General features: G+C 40.1%; 5 protein-coding genes across 5 annotated transcripts; 1 reads left to right on the forward strand and 4 right to left on the reverse strand.

Moving 5' to 3' along the window:
* Positions 1-4,104: 4,104 nt before the first annotated feature.
* On the reverse strand, positions 4,105-5,888 carry NEUTE1DRAFT_67189 (uncharacterized protein; the record flags this gene model as incomplete). The annotated part of the gene is made up of 4 exons (XM_009855027.1): positions 4,105-4,512; positions 4,569-4,961; positions 5,021-5,359; positions 5,515-5,888. The coding sequence occupies 4 exons, from the start codon at positions 5,755-5,757 to the stop codon at positions 4,216-4,218; spliced, it is 1,272 nt and encodes a 423-aa protein (XP_009853329.1).
* Positions 5,889-7,390: 1,502 nt separating this feature from the next.
* Positions 7,391-9,336, reverse strand: NEUTE1DRAFT_95713 (histone H2A; the record flags this gene model as incomplete). Its single annotated transcript, XM_009855028.1, has 7 exons — positions 7,391-7,618; positions 7,683-7,813; positions 7,871-7,949; positions 8,008-8,049; positions 8,123-8,678; positions 8,744-9,036; positions 9,159-9,336. The coding sequence occupies 3 exons, from the start codon at positions 9,212-9,214 to the stop codon at positions 8,623-8,625; spliced, it is 405 nt and encodes a 134-aa protein (XP_009853330.1).
* Positions 9,337-9,975: 639 nt separating this feature from the next.
* Positions 9,976-10,437, reverse strand: NEUTE1DRAFT_117805 (uncharacterized protein; the record flags this gene model as incomplete). The annotated part of the gene is made up of 1 exon (XM_009855029.1): positions 9,976-10,437. The coding sequence occupies one exon, from the start codon at positions 10,359-10,361 to the stop codon at positions 10,092-10,094; it is 270 nt and encodes an 89-aa protein (XP_009853331.1).
* Positions 10,438-11,709: 1,272 nt separating this feature from the next.
* Positions 11,710-12,842, forward strand: NEUTE1DRAFT_117806 (histone H2B; the record flags this gene model as incomplete). Its single annotated transcript, XM_009855030.1, has 4 exons — positions 11,710-11,978; positions 12,132-12,203; positions 12,259-12,346; positions 12,415-12,842. The coding sequence occupies 4 exons, from the start codon at positions 11,816-11,818 to the stop codon at positions 12,503-12,505; spliced, it is 414 nt and encodes a 137-aa protein (XP_009853332.1).
* Positions 12,800-15,744, reverse strand: NEUTE1DRAFT_123912 (uncharacterized protein; the record flags this gene model as incomplete). The annotated part of the gene is made up of 3 exons (XM_009855031.1): positions 12,800-14,012; positions 14,108-15,554; positions 15,696-15,744. The coding sequence occupies 3 exons, from the start codon at positions 15,742-15,744 to the stop codon at positions 13,535-13,537; spliced, it is 1,974 nt and encodes a 657-aa protein (XP_009853333.1).
* Between the last annotated feature and the right edge of the window lie 11,066 nt (positions 15,745-26,810).

A 26,810-nucleotide genomic window follows, 5' to 3' on the forward strand; every position in this document is an offset into this window, starting at 1 on the left:
TTTAAGTTGATTTTTTAATATATTTATCATAATTAGTTACTATTTATTCTAGAGAATAATTATAAGAGGTTTTATAATACTTAACTTTATTTTACTCTTTTTATAAGGCCTCTTCGGTTTAATAGTAATCTTCTTTAGTATTGGCTAATTATTTATTTAGGTTTATACTATGGTTGGTTTTAATTAAAATGTTTTGTTCGCTCTTAAGATGTACGATAATAGCCTCCCACTCCTTCGTCTTTTGGATAAAGTAGGTAATAAAGTCGTGTATTTTTTTTAAATATTCTATTGATATAGTTGGATATTTTACTAAGGTCGTTAATAATGTTATAAAATACATATAGTAATATAAAGCAGGAACGAATCTCGTTCTATATGTAAGTGGGGTTGAGATTGAAAGAGTTGATAAATTGAATTAATATTATTTTTCCCTTCCAATTATAGAGGATTAGAGAAGATTAGGTGTTTTTAGTAATAGGTTGGAATTGAATATGATTAAAGTCAGTTTGAGTTTTTAGAGTATCGGTTATATAGTTAGTATATTTAATAATATTTCCTATCAGTTCGTTGAAAGTGAGGGCGAACTAACAGGTTGTTACTACTAGTCCTATATTAAAAGAATAGAAATTCTATATTTAGATAAGGGTATAATTGGATAAATCCTCTTTGCTAGCTCCGGGCAGCATAGATTTCTTCGCTCCTAAAACGTATCAATTTAGATTACAAGTATTGATAGAGAGATATTTAATAATGAAAATATTAGTAAGAGCCTTATATTTACTAAATTTAATAGTATTTCAATAAAAGTATATTTCTTATAATATATAATTTAAGTATAATAAAGGGGAATTCATTCTACCTTTTTCTTAGTTTTATCACGTCTAGAGGGAGGGAAACGATTTGGGGTATTCTATTAAATTATACGGGTAGTATTTTTTCTATCACTACCGGCCGGTAATTAGCAATTTTCATTTTAATTATAACTAGGCGGGGTTTAGTTATTAGTTTCGAAATTAGTTCCTCCTAGGAGGAGTAAGGAGTAATTAATAGTAAGGATATTATTGGTTTTAGAATTGACTTTATTAATATTATTTTTGTAAAGGGATAGCTTTCGGTTATAAGGCTGCTATTAGGTTAGCTACTTAGATTAGTTGTTATTTTATTTATAGAGTAGGATTATAATAGGTACAGGTCCCTAATTAGAATTTTCTTATATTGGTTACGCACTACGATATTAGGTTGTAATTCGGATTCTCGCTGTCTCGATTGCGGTTAAGAGGCTATCGGATTCTTAATATTTATTAGCAATTTTAGGTTTCAAATAGGTCAGGATATTGTAATATTATCCCCGGTCAAATAATATCAATAGTTTTAGTTTTATGTAAGGGTATTTACAATTATAAAAGAAAGTTGGTTTAAGGAAGATCGTAGTGTAAATTAAATATAAAATCAAAACTAAAGAAAGGAAGAGGGAAGAGTACAAAGGTCGGAGGGCTGCACGGGATTAAATAGGTACGTACGTATAGCCTTATCTAATTAGATACAGCGTACCGTGAAGGCGGTGCGCAACCACGTGACTATACCCCGTGCAGCTTCTAGGCAGTTATAGTGCGGGCTATAACACTACCCTTAGTCACATCCCCACACCGCTATTTCTCCTATACACTTCTACACTCTCAATCTTTCAATAAGAGAAAGCCTAAATATACCTACCCCAAACCTTCCCATACCCATTTTCTGCAAATGTCAGCTGTCATGTAAATTACCGCGTTTTAGCGGTATTCTTGGCCATTTCGGATGTGTCATAACATCTGGATCACTCCCCCCCCTCCTAAATGAATTACCGTATCATTCAATCCTCTAACTACCTCGCCCCCCCCCCCCTCCCCGGGGCGGAGCCGTAAAGTATTATTCATGAAGGTAGCTAATAAGATAATTGAATTACAATAGCGAAGTTGTACAAATGGGGGAGCTGAATTGCGTACGTTGGGGGTTGGTGTTGTAGATATAGGTACTGGGTTGGTATTCAATATGCAAATGGTTGGCGGCGTCAAATGGGGTGCAATATATGAGAAGAAAGAAAAAAATGACCAAGTTATAGAGTTGATATTGCGTACATCGAAAAGACGAAATTTTGGGGGTAAAAACGGGATTTTCAATATCAGGTGTCATCCAGCTGACAGATCCACTTTTTAGTAAGTTTCTGGGTATGGGAAGGTTTGGGGTGGGTGTATCTAGGCTTTCTCTTTAATAACAATAACTGTATTAAAATACTATCAATTTGATTAATTCCGGTTATAATAGCTTCGTCTGTATTCGATTCAGCGATTTTTGAGGTTTATAACGGACTTTCCCAGTGTGTAGTAGCTAAGAAGTACAGCGTACTATAATCTACTATTTCCGACCGTATGCAAGGTACTCCCTCTCTTTGTATAGTTAAAATACCTTAATAATAGCTGTCCTTCGACTAATAATCCTTCTTGTGTAAATGGATGTTGAATGAGGAGAAGGTTGGTTGGGCTCTTAATTATCGTTAAGTATTACGGATTGTAACGTTGATATTGAAAAGAGGAGGTAATAATAATAAGTTGGGTGCCCGTTAGATCGATCGGTGTTTAAAGTATAATTCTAATATTAAGATTAAGCTATTTAAACTATTCGAGTTAATTAGAGTTAGAGGGTCTACCTAAGAAGCCTTTACGAAGTTCTGCGACTTTTTGGAAGCCTAGATTCGCGATAAGAGTATTATCCCTGCTAATATTTCGAATATAGATAAATATAGTTTTTAAGAGTTGTAAATAAAGGAGAGTAAAGTATTTAGAATTGTTTTAATAAAGAAGGTATATTTAATAATAATTAACGTAACAATTTGGGTAACTATTATTAAGTATAGGACTATTGAAGGTAAGAGATTAACTTCTATTATTATGTTTATTAGTATATTCCTTTAAAGTTAGTAGTTCCTTGATAATATAGATAACGAGCTTAAAAGCTGGAATTTTACTAGTTTATTGAGTAGATAGAGTAATTTAGGGATTGTTCTACGCCGGTTGAAGGAGGTTTACCTTCTTAAATTTTAAATAAACGGTTAGCGCCTTCTTATATTCAATAAATATTTAAGTGATTTATTTATTAATTTTATTATTAAAGTATTTCAATATTAAGTTTAATTATCCTTTTTGCCTCCCTATATTTCTTATAAGATTCAACCGTTTAATGACTTTATTTTTTTAGTAATAAAGTTGTATTTTAGAGATTTTATAAAGGATTATGTTAGTTTTCTAGTATTCATATTAGTAAATAAACAACGGTTTTTCAAATATTATTAGAAAGTTTTACGATTGGGCGTAAACTTTAGAAACTTTAAATCAAGATTTAGAAAGACGGGGATATAATTAATAAATATATTTGTAGTTATTAACGACCTAGAAGCTATCCTTAATAACGGTGCCCTCCCCCTTTGACTATTACTACCCAAAATGCTATTAAGAAATGGAATATTTAAGGTTAATTATATTTTTAAAATTCTTTAGAAGTTTAGGGATATTTATAAAGGTATTAGTAATGAGACATTTAGTTTTATATATAATATTAGAAGGGTGTTTACAAGGTCAGTTAAAGCTTTTGAAATTAAGAACGTTGAGTTCGCTGTAAAAGACTATTAAATTTAATATATATAGAGCTAACTAGTCTCTTAAAAGTCTAGAATTAAGAGGAAGGTTAAAGAAGGGGGTAATAATAAATTTGTAAAGGTAAAGGAGATTTTATAAACTTGTAATGCTTTAAGGGAGGTAGTTCTTAAGCGAAGGAGGGTTGTAACGGTAACGATGGTAACGAGACTACTAGAAGAGTTAGGGAGAGTCCTCTAACTAATCCTCTATATTATTGAGGAGTATTAGGAATAAGATTATGATATTTTGAAGTATTAAAATCGCTGCAAAAGTGGCCAGTTTGCAATGTTATCTGGTGCCTGGTGATGAAGTTACATGACCGAGGGTGGGGGGTGACCGGGGTTGGGGTCGCGACGTTTAGGAAGCATGCCTCGGCTCTGCGGCCGGGCATTATATCCCTAGGCGCCAGACCCATTACACTCACATCCTAATGACTTAACTCTCAATACTCTGTTGTTCTTATTATTGTTCAACCCATATGATATGGGAGCACTAGAAGCCCCGTGCAATACACATGATCTTTGATTTTTGCCACTACAACAACCTAAAGAAGCATCTTCCTGGGGTCCTCAATGTACTCCTTCACCTTAACCAGAAACTGGACAGCCTCCCTGCCATCAAGCAGCCTGTGGTCGTAGGTGAGAGCCAAGTACATCATGGGGCGAATTTCAACCTTTCCATTAACAGCAACAGGTCGCTCCTTGATAGCATGGAGACCCAAAACTGCGCTCTGAGGAAGGTTGATGATCGGGGTACCCATCAAGGAGCCAAAAACGCCTCCGTTGCTAATGGTGAAAGTGCCACCGGCCATGTCCTCAATGGTGAGCTTACCATCACGAGCCTGCAGTAACAGTTAGTAAGGTAATATAAGCACTCCATAGGCGCAGGAAACCGTACCTTTTTGCCCATATCAGCGATGGACTTCTCAATGCCAACGAGGTCCATGGCTTCAACATTGCGGACTACGGGAGTGACAAGACCCTTCTCGGTGGCCACAGCGACACTGATGTCAACATAGTCCCGATAGACAATGGTGTCACCGCCATTGGGACCCTCAATCGAGGCATTTACGGCCGGGATGTCGCGCATGGCCAAGACACACGCGCGGGAAAAGGCACTCATGAAGCCGAGCTTGACACCGGTCTTCTTGAGGATCTCGTCCTTGTACTGCTTGCGGAAATCCATCAGGGCCGACATGTCGACTTCGTTGAATGTGGTAAGCGAGGCAGCTGTGTTCTGGGACTGCTTGAGACGCTCGGCGATGCGGAGGCGCATGCGGTTCATCTTGACCTGGAGGGTGTTAGTTTGCCCGATTCACCACTCCGTCTGCTCAGGAGCCGTTTACTTACTCTGCGCTCCTCGCGATTGCCCAATGCAGCCGGGGCCTCCTTCGCAGGAGTAGACTCCTGCTTGGGGGCAGGAGTTTCCTTCTTGGCGGGCGTGGGAGCAGGAGCAGCGGCGGGCTTGGTCTCCTTCTTAGGCTCCGGAGCCTTCTCAGGAGCAGGAGCGCTGTCCTTGGGAGCAGCCTCCTTACTCTCGGACGCGGCCGGCTTTTCGGCACCGCCCTCTTTGGGCGCACCACCAAGCTCTAACCGGACGATGTCCTGGCCGACTGTGACAGTGTCCTCCTCATTGACGAGGAACTCCTTAATGGTACCGGCCTCGGGAGCGTTGACGGCAACATCGATCTAGAACCCAGTGGCAGAAGCAGTTAGAAAGCAAATACATGTGCCGCTGGCGAGCTATGACGGTAGCAAGAGGCAGGACAGGGGGGCAGACAGCATGTGCTCCAAGCGGTCTAGGCTCCGACACCGGCACGGGACTAAGGAAGCGTCGTACACACCTTGTCGGTCTCGATGGTCGCGATCTCCTCGTCCTGCTCGACATAGTCGCCAACCTTCTTGTTCCACTGCTTCAAGGTACCCTCACTGATGGACTCGGCCATTTGGGGGACTTTGATGACCTGATCGGCGTAGGTGCGGACATGCTGGAACTGCAGGGGAAGCTGCCGGAGTGCGGGCGTCGCATTGCAGAGCGCGAGTTTGGGAGCGGCGCGAGCCGCAAGACGAAGACCTTTATACAGCATAGTAGCGGGATGTCGGGCAAAGGAGCAGGAGTTGGTAGGGACTGCAAGACAAAGATGTGCCTTTTGAGAGGTTTTGTAGGACCAAGGTTGGGGGGAACAGCGTCGGATGAAGAACGCGAAATTGGCGGTTGTGATGAGATTTGTCGTGAGGCTACAGGTCCCGTTCTGACTCGGCGACAATGACGCAGCACCCAGCACAGAAATCTGCCGGGACAACCGGAAAACTAACGGTCAGATCGTCTGCGACCCAAAGGAAGGGTACATTAACTCAATTGCATTTTAGACATCGTACAAGCTGTCAAATTCACTCCCGCATAATAAGCGACTCCCGCGCATTTCCAACAAGTTCTTGCACCAGCATATGTTTTGCACACACACAGTACAGTAGCTCTACGCGACTTTTCCTTTTTTTTTTTTTTTTTTTTTTTTTTTTTCGCGCTTTCTCCGCACCGCACGGCAGCGCAGCACACCAGCCTCACCGTACCCGTTACTTCTAGGTAGTGTAGTGTATGTTACACCGGTAAACTGAGTAAGAAGAAACTACATTAGTGTAGAGTCCCCTACCAACCTACCTAGAGTAGGTAAGCCTATCCAGCCGTCCTTCACAGCATCACGGGGTCAGCCTCACAGTTTGCTGGGACGGGGAACATCTTCTGGAAACCCAAGGAGCTATCGCAAGAATCATTCCGGGGTGCGACCCGGTAGCCTGCACAGTCCAGGGATCAACCTGCACCGAACACCTCCATAGCACTTAAATTATCATTCCTAACAAGCCTCCTTAGGCTTTACCCTATAGACGGGTCGTTGTCCCCCTCAGGCAACCGGCTTATTGTCAAGCATAACGCTTGAGGGTGAAAGGTTCCCGAAAGACAGCAAACCTAACAATCTACGTATAGACGTTCAATTTTCATCATTCCATACTGGCCACCATTTTCTTAGCGGTCAAGTGCTCCTCCATTTTCTATCCCATTGTCCGTACTCAGAGTACCCTGGACCCCCTCCCCAGCAGATAGTGTCCACAGTGTAGTAGAGAGAGTATGTGCGCTAGCTCCAGGCTAGCATGTCGTAGACGCTTGGACCTCTGGTTCGCCCATCCGTCCGAGTCACCGTTTACACCGTCGGAGTAACGGATCTTAAATATGCCATGGGTGTCGGATTACCCAGGTCTCGAGGCTCAGAGACCGCATTGGTATTCATTACGTTCTCAGAGACAACTAGCGATTTGCCTAAGCGATCTCAATCGATCAGGTTTAAGTTACTCTTGCCTACTATATGAATATGATAGCGAGTAATTAAGGACGTCCTTGTAATCTACAAAGATAGGTAGTAGCTGCATATGCCTCGAATGGCAGTCTCCAAAGCACGGATTTGACTAGTTTTGGGTAGCTAAGCAAGACGCAAGGCTTGTAAGACTTGGCAAAGCAAAGATCACTTCCCTTCTTGGTATGTACCTAGTGTAGTGAACTGCGTACACAAGTAGACGAAATGTGAACCCAATATATGGCCAGGTGCTGAAGTGATGATTTGTGCCTTAGGCAGCCACTCTCCAATACGGAAGCGCGTCCTGCAAGCCCATCCAAATCGCCTGTGCAGAGCCCCCGGTATCAACGTACCTCTTCCCAATTGCGCAATTGCGGATTCCCTCATCATTTCTATCTTATCCTACCATTCACCGCCTCAGCCCAAAATCGCACGACAGCCGATTATCACTTGTCTCTACCGCAGCCAAAGAGGTACGTGCTAAGCTGTTGGACGAAAAAGGATATACGCCTACAACGTTCGTTTCGTCGAGCTCCACGAGCGGGACCCACGGTGAACGAGTCAGTTTAATCCACCATGTCGACGCGACCGGCTGTCTTGTCAGTATATCCATGTCCTCCATCATGGCGACAAGAACAAGGATCTTATACCTTCTGTTGACAGGTCCCTTTACCGACGCTCACTGAAGCTCTCGCTCGACTGGGCTGTCAATCGCCAACTATGGCGCGGCCAGGCCCTCTACATTCGCTCCCTGTTCGAAAAGAACCGCGACGTCCACGATCCTAGGCAACTACGGGTGCGCAGCGCTGTTCACAGGATATAATAGTCTGCCCTAGCTGACCAATCGCCTTAGGTGCTCTTGAGAGAGACGGAGAAGCTCCTGGAGCATTGGAAACATCCCGACCCCTTTGTTCCTCCACTTTCTCCCGGAGGCAAGCAGTCTTTCACTTGCGATCGAGCAAAGGTTGAAGTCTTGCTAATGTCAATTAGGTTCAAAATACGAGAGGAACCTGCCTGCTCACGTTCTGGACCGTAAGTTTGCGTCCATGTAATCCATCTGATCCATCACGCTGCCAGCCGCTAATATCTCTGGCCTCGATCACAGCTCCTCCGCCGCTCAAGTTCTGAGAAATCGGACCGCATGTTGCCAACCGTCTATCGTTACTTTACACACATGATCACGAATAGACACGTTCAAGCTGGTTTTCATCAAAGAATTCATGGGTCTAACATGCCCCGTACATGACTTTCTGAAGCGGGGATCTGAACCAGGCAGACAAAATGGCGGGGTAGCTGTTGAGCATGAGCGCAGACTACAGCCTATCACTTACAGCCGATTCAGCATGGCGTAGCGACAGCTATTGAGCATATTCATCACAATGAGTGAACGAAAGGGAGATTGAAACCATGGAGATATTAACGGCACTTTTGATTGATGCTCAAAAGATATTCGCATTCATGACCCATCACCGTTGACGGGGATAATGTACAGCCCAAACATGAAAAGCAACCGTTGACCCTAGACCGTGAACCCCAATTTCATGAACCCAACGTGCCAACCAGAAAAAAGGGAAGAGAAAACAGAAATTAAACTAAGCTCCGACTTTAAAGTTCTTGACTCGCGTTCTTGCCAGTCTTGCCGGTCTTCTTAGGAAGGAGATCTGCAATGGGGAAAACAATGTTAGAACACATGTAGACAATGAAACGAGTAACCATATGCACGTACTTTGGTGAATGTTGGGGAGAACACCACCCTGGGCGATGGTGACGTGGCCAAGAAGCTTGTTCAACTCCTCATCGTTGCGGATGGCGAGCTGAAGGTGACGGGGAATGATACGAGTCTTCTTGTTGTCGCGAGCAGCGTTGCCGGCAAGCTCAAGAATTTCGGCAGCGAGGTACTCGAGAACAGCAGCGAGGTAGACGGGAGCGCCGGCACCAACACGCTGGGCGTAGTTGCCCTTGCGGAGGAGACGATGGACACGACCGACGGGGAAAGCGAGACCAGCCTTGGAAGAACGGCTGTGTGGAACACAGGTTAGCGTGATGAACGGCACAACGGCGCTGGCTCCGTCTCGGAGCTCAAAACGCAGCTCCAAAGGTTGGCGATGCAGGAAGCGACGCGCAAACAGGGGCTGACTCACGATTGCGCGTTCTTGGAACCGCTAGCCTTGCCGCCGGACTTGCCGCCTCCAGTCATTTTGATAGTTTGATTGGGTGTGGTTGAAAAAATGGGTGTTCGTTGGAGCGGTAAGACTCGGAAGTCGCGTCGTTTCGGTTGACGTAGAAAGCAGAAGTTGGTTGTTGGGAAGTGTAGTTGAGGTGGAAGAGAAGGAGGGCTGGCGGGGGATGTGCATATTAAGTAGTTTTCGCGTCAGGGCGCTGCAAACACGGATCAGCCACGCTTTCCAGAGGTTGTTGATCGAGGCGTTGGGGCTAATCCCAAAATGGGGCTGCACGACGCGATTGTGGGTAGTAAGCAAAAATTGGCTTGGACCGTCCATTGGTCAGACACCAAAGTGGGGTCTTGCTGACGACAATCAAAAGCTCCAAATTACAGCACTACCGCAGCTACCCTGATTTTACAAATATTAAGGGAAGCCCGCCCAACAAGTCAGGGCTTTCGTCAGTTTCCCTTTCTATGCCCTTGCACGCGACATTCGCCAACCATCTTAACACTCACCAAACATGCGACTGACGAATTGCCGTGGCCACCAAATTGTCAAATCCAAATCAGCCAATTGCAATATTTCTATGCCCAGTACCAGCTGTTTTCGCTGAGGCCCTTTTTATCAATCATTTATTTTATTCGAGTTTCATCTTGCAATTTTTTTTTCTCTCCTCCACCGCGGTCCTTTCCTTACCCTCACCGAGGCGCATAGAAGGGCCAACAAGACATGTTGGCTGATTGGCATCGCAAGTCTATATGCTATTCGTGGCCATTTGTGTCTTGGTTTTGGTATATTCTATGGGGGGCGGAAACACAAATTTTCCCTATCGCGATCTGCCAGCAACAAACGAGTCAGGTCCTCTGCTACACCTTTAACACCAATTACGATCCTGGAAGGTTCTCACTATTACTGACTATACCTGTCAATTGGCTGATCTTGGACACCTGGTAGCGGCTTTGCTCTTCTTCGTCGAAATTTCATCTGATAGTGCAGCCAGCGACGCTGACTCTCGTGCAATGACCGCACTGGTTGACTGGTTGATGTATCGAGCGGAACCCGCCCTTCCCTTCTTTTACGGACATCGCAGACCACGATCCGACTCGGAAGTCGCCTCATTTCTGAAGGGGAAAAAAATCTGAGGCTCAGATTCGAAATCTGTAGTGAACCTTGGGCCATGCCAAATCTGCCGCATTTCTGTTGTCTACTTGGGGAGGCAAGTAAGTGTGATTGATAACGGAATGCAGCTCATCTACCAGGATCCTCATCGTGTTCTTTCGCTCATGAGACATTCCAGTTTGCAAATATGTGGATCAAGTTCGCTCTTACCCATCTTTACAAACCTGTGGTTTCGAGCTGTGTAGTCTTTCCCACGTGTGCAATGTGCTTCAAAACCTTCGTGACATATCATTAAAACCCCAAACCTTGCTCACCAGTGGTGAGTGACATGCACTTGGCAATGCACACCCAGATCCCATCAGCGATCAGGCGGATCCTGTGTCCCCATCTAAGCCCTACCCGAAGAATCGGCACTTTCCCCGGATGTTCGAATCCAGCTTCCTCCGCATTTATGTGCCACTGGGGTTCAGTCTGCCTTCTCGCCCTGTCGCGGACCTTGGACAATATGGAGTTGGGATTACTGGAACCAATCATGTCGTACGCCCGTGGCGTAGTATTGAGAAATTGAATGGGGATGGTGTTGCTAGAGATTTTGGCGTGCATTCTGCCCTATAGCCTCTGATTACGTACGCCAGCTCCATGGGTACCGATATGGGTACTCTGCCCGGGACCGGACAGGATTCTTAAAGTGGTGTCTCCTCACTCCTGTTCCCCCCCACAAGAGACACCCGACCAGGGCAGTCCCGTCGTCATCAACAGCCAGCGGAACGTGATAATCACGGACAGATTGGGATCGCGCGCCCAGCCAGTGTTTCCCGATAACATGAGGAATAAGCCTGTTCGTGTCCTTACTATGTGCAGATTCTAAACTGCTCATAGATCATTACCCACCACAGGAAAATTGAGCAGCGACTCCCATCCGTTTCCTGGAGCTTGTTGTTGTTGAAAGGAGCGGGCCAGTGGGTCGGGGGTCGCGGTTCAAGCCGGGTTCTTTGGTAGTGTAGGGCCACGGACTCCAAAACGCGGCGGCAGAGCCCGGGGGACCTTGCGGGTTTTTGGACAGCGACATGCATGCATGTACCGTTGCGAGTTCCTGTATCGATTCTCAAATTCCCTATGATGGCCCCTTCCAGGTGGGCTGTCGTAGCGCACGAGCCAACGTGGCATGGGCCTGGAAATGCCAAGCACCAAGTGCTTCAGTGGTTGTGCACCTGGCTTTGTACATAGGTACCTAGGCTAGTGTAGGTTGGGGACTTTTTTTTTCTACCAAATCAGGTAGGTATCTTACTCCACTTTTCGCGCACCGCCCAGATCAATCAGTCAATCAGTCCGTGCCAGCGCCCGGCGCGTCCAGCTACAAAAAGGCACATCCCCCCTCGCCAACCTCAATTTTCTCCTTCCAACAACCACTTCTCTCGACTTTTGTCCGCGACCATTCACGACCGAAGCAAAAACGCCCGCTTACGCATATCCATCTGTTGAATTTTAATTCTCGAACTATCGAAATCACCAAAATGCCTCCCAAGCCCGCCGACAAGAAGCCTGCCTCCAAGGCCCCCGCTACTGCCTCCAAGGCCCCCGAGAAGAAGGATGCCGGAAAGAAGACTGCCGCCTCTGGCGACAAGAAGAAGCGCACCAAGGCCCGCAAGGAGACCTACTCCTCCTACATCTACAAGGGTGAGTTGCCATATACACTTCTCCCCTTGTTATCCAGCGCGAAGGATGGGATCGCATTGCGAAATGCAATTTGTGACGTGTCAAGGCCCTCTTGCTCTTGGGAAAATGGGCCCTTCAGAGTTTGCAGCGTTCTTAGCTAACACTCAAATTTAGTCCTCAAGCAGGTCCACCCTGATACCGGTATTTCTAACCGCGCCATGTCTATCCTGAACTCGTTTGTCAACGGTAAGATCAAACCTCCACGTATCAACGATCCAGTACAGGTCTCTGACATGACCAGATATCTTCGAGCGCGTTGCCACCGAGGCTTCCAAGCTTGCTGCCTACAACAAGAAGTCCACCATCTCCTCTCGTGAGATCCAGACCTCGTATGTCTTCCGTTCTTATCTAAAAAAAAAAAAGGGGGGGGCTGCGCATCTTCTAACATAACACCTAGTGTTCGCCTCATCCTCCCCGGCGAGCTTGCCAAGCACGCTGTATCGGAAGGCACTAAGGCCGTTACCAAGTACTCTTCCAGCACGAAATAAGTGTTCTGTGATGGGGTGTTTCGTGTCTTTCCTCTCATTTTCTGTCTAGGGCATTAGGATTTGTTGGCATTTGGGTGTCACTTACGAGGAGACTTTTGGCCAGAGGTTCCAACACAATCCGCTTGGCGTCTCTTCTAATTGCAATGCGTTACGGATGGTCTGCTTTTTTTTATTATCTTTGGGGGCAATGTCTTCTCACGGCTTATGGGGTTCTTGCGATTGTACAATAACATACCTTGACATCAGGGTTTCGGACGAAATGAAATCGTGCACATGATCAAAGAACATAGCGTGTTCAGTTTGATCAGTGACGGCGCCTTCGCTTCAACGACACGGGGCAACAAAAAATGAACATCCAGCAAGGGCCCTCAAATGCATGGCTCTGTTTTGACCGACGAAACCAACCATAACTGCCATGACCCCAAGGGCACCATCGCGGCTTTGAAACTCTGAAATGGAGTTTGGCCCGATGTCACTGGGCATGGTTAGTGAGTACGTTCGTCAGAACTAGTCAAGCCCATGGTTTGGCCTCACAAAGAGAGGGTTCGGAGCTGGGCCGATTTAGCGAAGGAATAGTCGTTTCTCGTGGACGAGCCACTGTTGCCTATGGTGATCGTTGAGGCAAAAAGAGAGGGGGGGGCGGTTGGAGCACCGAACCGAGCGTTTATGATCTATGTTATGTAATGGGCTACGCAGGAGAGAGGTGTGATGCAGGAGGTAAAGACCTAACGTCGACAGTCTGTTTCCGGCATATGCATCTCGACGTCGTGATGGGAGAGCTAGTTATAACCAGTCACTGCTTGCACCAGAAAAGAACCCCCCTTTGATTTCCTGTTCTTTGGCATTTTTGGTTCCCTCTTTTCACATTTTCGCACTTCCTGTGTACAAGCGTAGACCATGCCAGGTGATATGTATGCACAGTGGAGGATCTGGATCCCGTCGAATATTGATACTTACACATCTTTGCCGCGGTACACCTCGAGGTCGTTCAGCCCAGGCATTCCTGCTCACAAGTTGGTACCCAGCATCTTATCCAAGACCTGCCTTGGATCGCTTGACAACCTGCTTCACAGGTTCCAGAATTCCCTTGTTATCCAAGCTACCGAGACCCATCCCCTTACTCCATCCCATCTTTTCCAGCATGGCGCGGCCCTTATTCTCCTGGCCTAATTCCGGGGCTGAGGCTCCCACAATTTCACCTTCACGTACTGTGACGGCTTGGTGACCGGAACGTCCACCGCCGCCACCAGACGGGGTTTTGTACGAGGGTTTGCCCTTCGCATCAAGTCGGTGGAAGTACTTCCGGTTAATTCGTACCGCTGCCTGGTCAACATGAGTGACCACTTCTTCACTTCGGTGTCCTTTGTATCTCAAGGTGGCTTTCGTGCGGTATAGAATCGGACGGCGCTGGTCTCCCTTTCCCGTTGACTGAGATTTGATTTTGAGCTTGTTGGCCAATTCGTGAAGAACCTTGCGAGCCTGTTTATCCATTGGGGGAAACTGGAGACTGGAAAAGCAGGAGTCATGTTAGTTGAATTGCACGCGAGGCTTAGAAGGGAGGACGGAATGAAGATGATAGATGAACCGTTCCGAACTGCATACCTCTCTTCTGTGGTGAGGAGAAATGCCACAAGCTCAGTTTTGATGTCGTCAAGTGTCATCCCAGTGAGATACTTGACGCGCAAGTCGTCTGGGTTGGCACGTTTACCCAAAAGGCCTTGGGCACGCAATTCCTCCCGCTCGAGCTTGCGCTGCTTTTTCCTCTCTCTATCTTTCTGCCATGCAGTCTTCAAAACTAGTTCAATCTCAGAGTCTGACACATTGAAGTTGGGAGGTTGTTTATTGCGCCGATTCCGTCCTGGTGGGATAAACCCGGGGTTGACCCATCCATCAGTCAACTCGAGACCGTCAAATGCATCCGCCACTGCGGTGGCACTGGGAAACCCTTCGGTTCGGCCTGCACGCTTTTTATTCTTGGCCTTTTGGACGTTGAAAGCCGCCTCCTCTGAGAACAAGACCAGTTCGTTGCTTCCCATGCCCAGTTCCTCTTGTTTAGCGAAGAGACGAGCAAGTGTCTCGTCGTCGATGTCTTCTTCATCAATATCCAGTTGCTCGTTTTCACCACTATCGTCGCTGGCGTTGCTACCGCCTGTCTCAGACATGGCATCCATGTCATCCGATTCGTCCCCAAAGTTGACAGAGTTCCCATTTCCACCTAGGTCCCTGCGGTTGGCGAAAGTCCTGAGGTGGCTGGTGAGTATGTCATCTCCATCGGAGTCGTCCGCAAGATTGGCGATATAGTCAGCCAGGATTTCATCCTCGTCATCATCCTCCATGTATTTCTGTTCCCGCTTCGAATCTCGCTTCGAGTCCCGCTTGGGGCTCTTTCGTTTAAATGCGGACGTGGGCCTGCCACCTTGCGCAGAAGTAGGCCTGGCTGCAATGATCACCTTCGTACTCGTGGAGGCTGCAGCAGTTCCGGTACTGCCAACCATGGGTTGACGAGTCATGTTGGTAGCATGGTTTCTTGGCTCGCATACCGGCTGGACTGTGGGTTGGACATGCGTGGTTCTGCCTCGGAAGAGAATAATCTCCTCACTCGAGTCGGAATGATCAGCAAGCGGCTGGCGATTTGGAATCGGCACGGGCGGTTGATCTGTGCCAACCACAGTTTCGTCCCGAGCTACGTCGAAAAAGAAGAGCTGCTCGGTAGCTTCAACATTCTCGTCTGTCTTCGCGACCGGGTCGGTTTCGTCGTGAGTGCTATCGTTGCGGCTGGGCTCGGACTGTTGTACATCGATGCCCAGCGGCTTTGAGTTTTCTCCAACGGCTTCAACCGTAGCTTCCTGAATCTCATTGAGCTGAAGCTGAATCTCCTCTGCGGTATCCACCCCAACCAATGTTGGGGATGCAGGAGGTAACAACTCAGGCTGCTTGAGCGGCTCGATGTAGCCGGCACTCACAAACTGGACAGGCTTCGTCCTGAGACTCGTACCCAAAAGTAGTTGATGGGATGTCGTGTTTCTAGCCTCATCTCGCATGGTGAACCCTAAGGTCGGTGTCAGATGGGCGACTGCATGAAAGTGGAAGAAGGGAATTCTACCATGGTTGCTCGCGGCTATCCCGGTGTTCAAACTTTCTGCGGTTGCAGCGCTCCGTATGGTTTTCTGTGCTGCTGTAGCTCGCATACGGGCAGTTTTGGGTCCCGCATGTGGCCGTTTACCCTTCTTAGGCGCCATAGCGGGCGTAGATGATGATGCTGTGTCTGGGTCAATGCCGGTAAAAGACGTTCACCTTCGGAAATGGAGGCTGGCGGAGAGGGATAAGGAGCAGCATAAAGGTAGGTCTATACTAGAACCTGTGGCTGTGGCAAATTGGATATCAAGCAGTAGCCTGGAGAAAGACTGGTACCTGTCATGATTTTCCGGCGCGGTGGAGGAAAATCTCGTTTGCCGTGTCGACGTAGCCAAAACTGCTTTCCGTTTCCGGAAACAGTGCTCCTGGGCCACTGGGCGTAGGTAGGTAGCAAGGTAGGTACCTCTAGGCTAATTAGATAGACGTCGTCGTGCGCGCAAGAGGGGTCTTATAGTATATAGTCTCTATCACATTGACCCCCGTCGAAAACCTTCAGCGGACCCGCCCCATAGAAATGTAAGTCTCCCCTCTTCGAACTTTATAAGAGGAAGTCTATTACAATTTTGCACAAAAATGCTGTTGGCTGTAGTAAACTCTATATAAATTGGAAATTCTATTTTTATATAATTCCTTATAATAAAGTTAATAAAGATTATTAAGAATAGAATTGGGTATTTAAGGACTAGTTTTTTAAAGTTCTTTCTAAATATATAGTTTTTATAACGCTCGGACCACCCGTTAAAGTAATGCAACTTTAAAAATAAACCTCCATTAGCTGTAGTTGCTTTAAAAGTTTTGGATACTCCTTATTGTCAACTTAATTAGAATTCATATAGTTACAAAAAATATATATGGAGGATGGCCTCAATAAGACGGTTCCAATGGTACCATTTTTGTAGTGTATGGACTACTCGTTAAGGTAATTCAACCTTGAGGGGGTAGTATTTTATTATTCTCCTTTTAAATTTCTTTTATTTCTAACCTTATATTACGGGGCTGGCGCCCAAGGGTGTTTGCCTAGCTGGCACCCGTGTAAGCCAGACATGCCTTCTGGTTGGGTGCACTGGCCAGTCAGCTGTCGATAGCTGTCTTAACGCCGGATGCACCGCATGCCATTGGGTACATCTCTTGGGGCGCCGCACGGGCCATATTTCTAGCCTTAGCATTCTTAGCATTTCTAGTACCTTCAATACCTACTATATTTTATATATTTAAATATCGGCTCTATACTAACTATATTAATATAAAACCTCCTCCTCTTTATCAGTTATTTCATACTCTTTTTAAAGCTTACCTATATATATACTTCATAAATCTCTTATATTATAACCGACCCTCTTCTTAATCCCTCTCCAATTCCTTAGTTTCTTCTAATTACTTAAAGAGTTCTTTAGCCGCCAACCCTTTTTTTACCTTACTATACTATAGCTTCAATTCCTTAGGCTTAAAATACTTCCGAGCGCTAATAGTAATTCGCCGTAGCTATCCAAACCCTTATTAGCGAAATTAGTCGTCTCCAAACTACCGGGAGCTCTAACGCAAAGCTTATTCTACCTTACCTTAACAAGTTTATAGAGGATAAGAAGGATCTTAATATATAAATCTATATAATTAAAGTAAAATTGTACGTTAATAGCCCAGCTATTAGTAATTTAGAGGCCTAATTCTACTACCTCTACTCTAGCTTTCTACTCACCTTCCGCCGAACTCTCTTTTATTTTGTATAATTTCTAATAAATTAAACCCGGGCCCGATTTCTCGAAAAGCTCCAGGTTAATTATAGTAAAGTCAATTAAAATAAAAAAGCCGGCTTTAAATTCTTTACTTTATAATAGAAATTTTAAGAATCTATATCCTACTTCCTTATCCACTTTAAAAAAGTCCTTTACTGAACTAAAGTTAATACGTAGCTAAATTAGACTATTATTAATTCATTAATACCTTCTTTAAATAATAAGTAGCTCGAACGCTTCTATAAACAGCCGGAAGCTCTAAATTCCTATTCAGAATTATACGCCTTTTTAAAATACTTTAATAGTAATAATTTTCTTAGAAGGAGTAGTACGGGGTATTTAGGGAGTTCAAGCTCTAATACCGCTGCTGTTTATATTAATAGGAGGAAACTAATAAATATTATTACTATTCAAACTATAAAGAGTTCTTACAGTCCGTTGTATACTCAATAAAAGAAGTAAAAGAAGAAGGGTACTTATACAACTTATAACTTACTTTCCTATTGGGCTAATACTTATCTAAATAAATAGAAAGTTTAAGTCCAGTATATCCGGGTTACTCTAGAATCGAATAGAAGCCCGGAGGAAGATAACAAAATTAATAATAATAGTAATAAATATTAAGGTATAGATATTAGTTTAGTAAGACCCGAAGGGTAGGCTCTAGAGCTCTATTAGTATTAAAAAAGATATTGGTTCTATTAATACTAGAGGATTTTAGAATTGCCCAGGAAGGCTACGCATATCCTACTTGCGCATTAAATAGTAGCGAATCTTATTAAAAATATATATATTTAAATATTACCATAGGGTGACTGGATAACAGTTATAACATATAGATTAAAGTAGGGTAATAGTCTTCATAATTAAATAAGATTAGACGTTATAAGGTTGGATTTAGAAATGCCCAGCCTAATACGGTAGCTACCGTATAGTCTAAGGATATAGCCGGCACTAGTATATATATATAAATAATAGGTATTAAAATAATTAATAGGACTTTCCTAAGGAGATATATTCTATTTTATCATTAATTGTTTATTTAATTGTTTTCTCTTATAAAAACCCACGTAGCAAGGAATTAGGAGTGTTCAAAAGCACCAGGGTTATTAGAACATTTAGATTCTTTCTTTTATATATAGTATTTCTAGCTATTTTTCGAAGGGAGAGGTGGGAAGTAATGTTACGGGGCTGGCGCCTAAGGGTGTTTACCTAGCTGGCACCTATATAAACCAAACATACCTTCTAATTAGGTATACTAACTAGTCAGCTATTGATAGTCATCTTAGCGCCAGATATACTACGTACTATTAGGTACATCGTTCGGGGCGCCGCACGGGCTATATTTCTAGCCTTAACATTCTTAGCATTTCTAGTATCTTCAATGCCCACTATATTTCATTGAGACGCCCATACTTTTAGAGCTTGCCCGGCCGTTGTCGTAGGCCCAAAAGGTAATATGGAAGATCTATACCAAAGGTTATGGTCTATAGGCTCACTCCAACGCTGCAAGCGAAGAAGGTACAGCGTATCTATCTATAATAGGCTAGAATGTAAAAAATTACCTATTTTAGTACGTGCTTGGTAGTCCCAAATGGGAAAATTTAGCGCTAAGTAGGATACGGTTCAAATAGCAACTCAAAAAAGCCACTTTTTCCATTGCAATGAAGATTCCTGTTCGACCGTCGCGTGCATCAAAATGCACATGGGGTCAAAATGACGAGAAAGAAAAGGCGGTTATTTTAGTACCGGTAGCATTGTAGTACACGCCCTAGTCGTCGAGAAAAATGCAAAAGAAGTTGAAAATAAGGATTTTGGTAGCAAATGCGCCCGGGCGTTGCAAATCACCAAGTCCCAGAAATGGCCAAGTCCTAGAAATGACCAAGTCCCAGAAATGACCAAGTCCTAGACTAGGATCTTGAACCCTGAGAGTCGGGAAGGAGGGTTAGGGTTAGGGTTAAAAATCGAAAATTCGGAGAAAAAGAAAAAAGGAAAAAAAAATTCAAATTTTTGCCTTTGAGTTTTTTTTTTTTTTTTTTTTTTTTTTTTTTTTTTTTTTTTTTAAATTTCCTTAAAAATACTAAGTATAAGCGTCTCTCTATCTCCCCTGGACTTTGGCTCTGCCCAGGGGAACTATATTTTATATTTAGCTATTAGCTTTGTACTAGCTATACTAGTACAAAACTTCCTTCTCTTTATTAGTTATTTCAAGCTCTTTTCAAGGCCTACCTACGTACATACCTTGTAAATCTCTTATACCTTGTTATTAATATAATAAATACAAAAAGAATATATTAAGAGTAGCCTTAATAAGTCGGTTCTAATAGTATTGTTTTTATAATATATATATATATTACGGGGCAAGGCGATATTAAACGTATAAGGTAGAATATAACTTATATAATTATATAAGGAAGAAGGGAAATTATAGAATTTATACGTAGCGGCTTATTCTATATAGGCGAGGGTAAGCCGCATCCTTAGTATATATAACCGGAGCCTCCGGGAGTGTATAGTTAATTAGGGGGCCCGTATTAGCCTAATAGCTACTATAGTAATAGTAAGGCTGAACGGATTAACTAATTAGAAAACATGTATTAACTGGTAATTATAGCCGTAGTAATACTATAATTAGATAATAGTTATAAACTAGCCCTATAATATTACCCCGGGCTCAAAATGCCCTCGAGTACTAGAATATATGGAAGAAAATTTACTAATCCTCCTCCTCTAGGGATTTAAAGCTCTCTATTACTATACTTATAACCTTTTTAAGGGTATTTACGGTTAGTATTGCGTATCGGAGCGACCGTTTAACGGCCGGAGTTATCATTAGCAACCCCGGCCTAGTACGGTTATAGACCTTATTTAAAATCTAGGTAGCGTATTTACGCCTTCTTTCTACAATAATTCATTATAGAGGGATAGGGGATTCCGGGTTATTATTATAGAATTTATAAAAAATATCAATATAGTACTCTATATTATTAATTAATTCTTAAATCGGTACGTATAATTTACCCCAAACGATATAATACTCTTATCTATTATTTTCAAAACGGCAGGTATTAATTTCTTTAAAGGATTATTTAATTATATCTTCGGCGTTATTAATATATTTTATTACCCTCCCTTAATTAGTCCGAATATCCTATATATTATTCTATTCTAATATACTTTCCTCTATCTATAGTCTTACTATACTAATATAAAAAGTACAACTATATTTTATATTTAATAGTAAATTAAATATAATATAATAGCTATTAACTATAATTACTTCAAAAAGCCCCTCTTATAGGGGCAATAATTTCGCCTAGGGGTAGCTAATAATAAAATTTATAGTATTAAGGAATACTTTATTTCTAAAGTGGTATTATAGTATATTAAAATAATAAATATTAATACTTTCTTCGTAATATACCTATATACATTTTACTATTACTGTAACTTTATTAAAGACTTTCCTAAACTATTTAGCAATTTTGCTAGCCTTAAAATACTTTATACGCTATAAGTTTAAGAAGCCGGGGGGGTAAGGTTATGCCGGCTTAATACTTATTCGGGGGTAGAAATTATAATTAGCGAAAAAGGGGGAAATACCTATCGAATTCGACTTAATATTATTACTTACGAATTTAATAAGAGGTAACTAATCGACTTAATCATCCTAGGCCTAATTTATTTAAATATAAAAGTAGTATTCTATTTCTATATTAATATATTCCATTTATTCGTTAATTTATTAATAAAAAACCGAAGAAGGTTTTAGTATAATATTTAACTTTATAGAAAGTACTTTCTAAAGTTATAATATAAATTAGGAGCCTCTATCCGATATAATAATATTTAGTAATCTATAGAGAACGAAGACTTTATTTATAAAGCGCTTAATAAATTCGTTGGTTATTAGTATTTCTATTGGAATATAGTACTATATTTTAATTAGTTTATTAATAATAACGGCAATATAATTAAACTCCCGGCCCCTTCTCTTATATAGGGTTATAAGTATAATATAATTTATAGTAATATCCTTCTATAGTATAAAAAGTACTAGTAGTAGTTTCAAGAGGCCCGTTAGGGAAGAGTGGGAATATTTTATCTTTATATATTATAAATATACTTTATAATATAACTGTACTACTTTATCTATACCTAATTAATAGAAAGACCTATTTAATATTATATATATTTTATCCCGTCCTTAGTAGTCTACCGGCGTAGACTTGTAATAGCGTTAAATAAACTATAATTAAAGGGCAGCGTCGGCGGGGTCTAAGATAATTATTAATCGCCTATATGCCCGTTTATCAATAATATAATACTCCACAAATATTATTTTTCTCATTTCGTATCGAATAATTTTAAATTATTTACAACAGTCTAAATTACTAATAGTAACGATAACGTCTTAGTAAAATATAAAATTATAGTAATTAGCCTCGATTAATTCGTTAGAGGATATTTCCTATATACTAAACTTATAAGAGGTAATATAATTTATAAATATAAATAGATCGAAGAAGGTTTTATTTCTAATTAATAGCCGGTTATTATTTATATTACTAAGTATATCCTCCAGCTTGTAATTTAATACATTGGGTTATACTTAGAAAGTACCCGGCCGATATTTAATTATAAAATTAAATTAGGAGAAGAAATATAATTAGCATCTATATTAGAGTATAAACTTATTATTTATTATAAAAGTTTATAAACCCCAATAGTCTATTAGAATTTTAAAACCATTTTAAGCACCTTAGAGCTTTGGAGACTACTCTTCAAATACTTTAATAATAGCTAATAACTCTTTATTATAAATATTATAATTATATTCGGCTATAAAATACTTCTAAGAGAAGTAGGCTACTAGGTAGAAGACTCCTTCGTTATTATATTAGAATAGTATACTACTTAATACTTAATTCGAAGCGTCCGTCTCTACGACCGTCGGTTTTAATTGATTAAAAATTTTGAAGATTAGCCCTATAGTAAATACTTTCTTTATTTTCTTAAAAACTATCTATTAGGCTTTACCCTAGGACTAAATAGCTGACCTTTTAATTAGGTTGTATAAAGGGGCTATAATAATAGAGAATCGGTCGATAAAGTACTTATAGAAATTTATAAAACTTAGAAAATATTGAAGTTGCCGCTGAAATTATAGTGCCTTCTACTTGGCGACGGCCTTTATTTTCTCTAAATTTATTTTAATACCTCTTAGTATAATAATTAGCCCGAAGTACTTAATTTACTTAATATTAAATTTATATTTAATAATATCTAATTAGAAGTTTATATCGATTATACGCTATAGTACCTCGTCTATATACGCTATATATTTAACTTTATTCTTAGAATATATTAAAATATTATTAAGGTAAATTATAGTATAAATATTTAAAATATTATAGAGTACGTTATTAATATAGTTCTAGAACGTACTTGGAGCGCCCTATAATCCAAAATGTAATATAAGGGATTTATAGAGGCTAAGTTATATAATAAATATAGTAAATTATTTATAGCCTTCCTAAATACGAATATAGTTAAATACTATAATAATATTAAACTTTATAAAGACCTTAGTATAGTAAATTGCGTCTAAAGTCTTTTTAATAAGTAGGAGGGGGTAATAAATCTTTAGAATTATATTATTAATACTTTAATAATTAATATAAACGCGGACTCCGCCTCCTAACTTTTTAATTAATAGTAATAGTAATACTACTACGGATTAGGAGGGCCGGATAAACCCTTTTTGAAATTAATCGTCGATTTATTTCTTAATAATAAAAACCGTTATTAAAGATATTATATAGTAGTGGACGTTAGAGGGCTATTCTCCTAGGGCAAATTCGATTTTATAATTGTAAATACGCAAGGGGGGAAATTCTCCAATATTATAATTATAAAAAGCCTTAATCCTATTCTAGTATTTTTAAAAGAGTTTAACTTTAATTTCTTCGTTAGTCTTAGCTGGACGGTCCGCCTTTTCGTAGAACTTCTATATATCCTCTTTTATAATTTTAATTATAATAGTTTTGTAAATTACTATATTTTTATTTAAATATCCCGAGCGGGGTATAGTATTAGTAATAATTATAATTCGTAACTCCTTAGGCTCTATATCTCTTATATAAATATTAATATACTTATAGAAGTACTTAAATAATTCAATTTTATATTATTACCCCCGGCTTTTATAAATATCCTATACTATTTATTTTATAAAATTATTATATAGTTTACCTTCGTAGAGGGATATAAACCTCTTAAATTTTATATAAATTGCGAAGTATAATTATAAATTCTTTTATTTGTAAAACTAATTAAACGCTATTATATTAATATTTATAATATCCGTAGGATTAATCCGTTTTATAACCGCCGGCGGTTATTCTCTAATAATTATTTTTGTAATTGGAGGGCTATTCCTATAATATAATTTTAAATAGGGTAATTAGAGGTTAATAGAATTATTATTTTCGGACAATAGTATAGCCGTACTTAAGAAGCTAATTATTAATTATTATATTCTATAGGAGAATAGTATATAGAGGGTTAGTAAAGGGTTTTTCGTCTTGCTTAGGTGGTTAGAAAATATTATTATTATATTCTTAGTATCGGCGGCTAGCCTAATTATATAGCTCTTAATTCTATTCAAAGGTAGGAAAGTTACTATATTCTCCTAGTCGGGCTCTTTAAATTTAATAGTTTTATTAGGCTTATAATAGGGTATAGTAATAATAATTATATATTTCCTATCCGGCTTCCCCGGCTTATTAGTTTTATTAGGTTTATAATAGGGCGTTCTATATATTACAAACCCGGCCTCGCCGTCCTAAATCTCTACCGATCGATCCTCTAAACCTATATTCGCCGGTTCTTTAGTTTTAATTCTAATTGAATAGACTTTTAAATTAGTCTTTATACTACTTATAGTCCTATTAGGTTTATAATTAGACTCCCGGTATTGTTCGGTCGAATAAGCTTCCGAATAGGCCTCTATATTACTTATAGTTCTATTGGGTTCGTAATTAGACTTTTAATATTATTCGAACTTTCTAATTCCGGTAATGAAATTAATAGGAATTTTACGTATTTTTTCAATATAATTTACTATCTCTATTTAAAGTTTTAAGAAATTTACAAGGGAGGTAGCCTATTAAAATTGGTTTTAAATAATAGATTATAACTGGCTATTTGAATAGTTTAAAATCAAATTGAATAATAAAGCGTTTGGAATACCCTTATTTAGTAATTATTCTTAAGAATTAAAAGTCAAAGGAAATATTCCTATCCTTATAATATAATTCTTCGTTTTCGTTTAACGTCCGGGGGAAGTAAGGCTATTATTATTTATTATATTATTTTTCAAATTGCTAGTTTAGTAATATTAGGGAAAGAAAGTATAGTAATTAATATTTAATATTACCTTTAAAAATACTAGTAGCCTAGTAGGGAGGTACTTAATATTATATTTATTAGAGAATATAACCTTTTTATTAATTTACAAAATAAATAGTTCGTAGCGCTTTAATTATAATAGGCCTAAAATTACTAGGTAAATTAGTAAAAGGTTATATATTAGGAAGGTAATGTTTTTAATATAATATCTAATAAGGAGGTTCGTAGCTAAACTTTTAGTAATAAAGCCTTTTACAATACCGTCGGCTAATATAAATTTTTTAGGATAGGCGAATTTGAATAGAGTAGGGCCGTTTCATTTTATAAAGGTATAATCTAAGAAGGCTAGGGCTAAATAGTTGCTATTTATAAGTATAGTATATAGTATTTTATATAGTCTAAGTAGGAGATAGGAAGAGAGGAGTATTAAATTTTAATGAAAATTATTTAGTAAATTAATAATAATTATTTCAAATATTTTATTAACATTCCCAGGGTTCTCCTATATAGATTTTTATTACTTCTATAGGTAATTATTTATAGAATTTAACTATTGCCCTAACCGTTAGTACTAAATACATTATATTCGTCTTTTTTATCCCTACTTCCTTCGGCGCTAGCGGCGCGTAAATTAATATTATTATAACCCTACTAACTAAAGGAAGGTTAATTAGTATTAGAGTAAATATTACGTCTTCTACGGCCGCTGCGGCTGCTATAACCCCGGTTAATATAATTATTATAAAATCCGGTAAACTATAGGGGCTTACCGCTGTAGTTAATACCGTTCTTATAATTATATATAATATAGCCCTCTTAACTATACTTCTTATAAAGGCCTTCCCTCATCTATTAATTAAAAACATTAGAATAAATAGTTCGGGATATATAAATTGTATTAAAATTTATAATATTTCCGTTTTAATTAATAATATAATTTTTAAATACATTTCCGCTCCTAATAGAGCTATTATTATTATTATTTCCGCTAAATTTACTAATCTACAATTAATTAACCTTAGTACAATATTCGTTGTCCTCTAAATAGCGTACTAAATTTTTATAGAGAGTTAGCCAATTTTCGAAATTATTATTTCTCGGATATTAACGCTAATTAGAGACCGCTGTACGGAATTTAATTGAAATTTTATTCCGGAAATAATAAATCTTTATAAAGTTATTAAATTAATAGCCGTCGGCTGTTTTAATAAATTTAGTTTTAAAATTAGTAAAGTACCTATTATTTTACTTAAATTTATCGAAGTACTATACGGTATTAAATATTAAATTAATATTACTATAGTAGGAATCGAGGAAATTAATAAATTCCCTACCTATTTACTACTTCTAACGCTTAAATATATTGAATTAAAGTAAAATAACTATGAAGTCCTTCTTAAGGGTAATAGCTACTTCGGGACCTAATAAATAGTTTATATAAAGAATTTTAGTAGGTTCGTTAGAGAAATAGAAGCAATTTAATTCTTAGATTATTAGGATCCTACTTTTTTAAATAATATATACCTTATTACGTAGAATAAAGTTCTTTTAATTAATTATAAATAGGTTAGGGTCGTAGAATAGTACCTTCCTAGGGACGGTCGTAGTTTTAAAAGGAACCCTAGGGGTACTAACTAAAAAAGTAGTCCCCGAATTATTTCCTAACTATTATAAGGCTAGCGCCCAAGATTAAAGACTCGGCTTTGCCAAGTCTACTAAAACGGAATGGATCGTATCGATAAGGATGCGAGCCTCCTGATTGGTCGGGTCCACATGTTTGCCTGGCCTGTGCGCCCAACTATAAAACCTTCTTTCGACTACACCCTTCTAATATAATCTTCTCTTACTTTCTTTATTAAATATAGCATTTCAACTACATATGGCTGCTCGCTGTGCAATACTCTAGTAGACCCGTTACATTATATTTGACCCTCTTTTTAAGTCTCTATTACTATCCTCCCATAGGTACGCCCAAAGAGTCTCTCTCCGTCGCTTTCGTCCTTTAGTAATAACCCCCCCCCCCC

Source organism: Neurospora tetrasperma (assembly GCF_000213175.1).
Source record: "Neurospora tetrasperma FGSC 2508 unplaced genomic scaffold NEUTE1scaffold_5, whole genome shotgun sequence".
NCBI classification, from domain to species: Eukaryota; Fungi; Ascomycota; class Sordariomycetes; order Sordariales; family Sordariaceae; genus Neurospora; species Neurospora tetrasperma.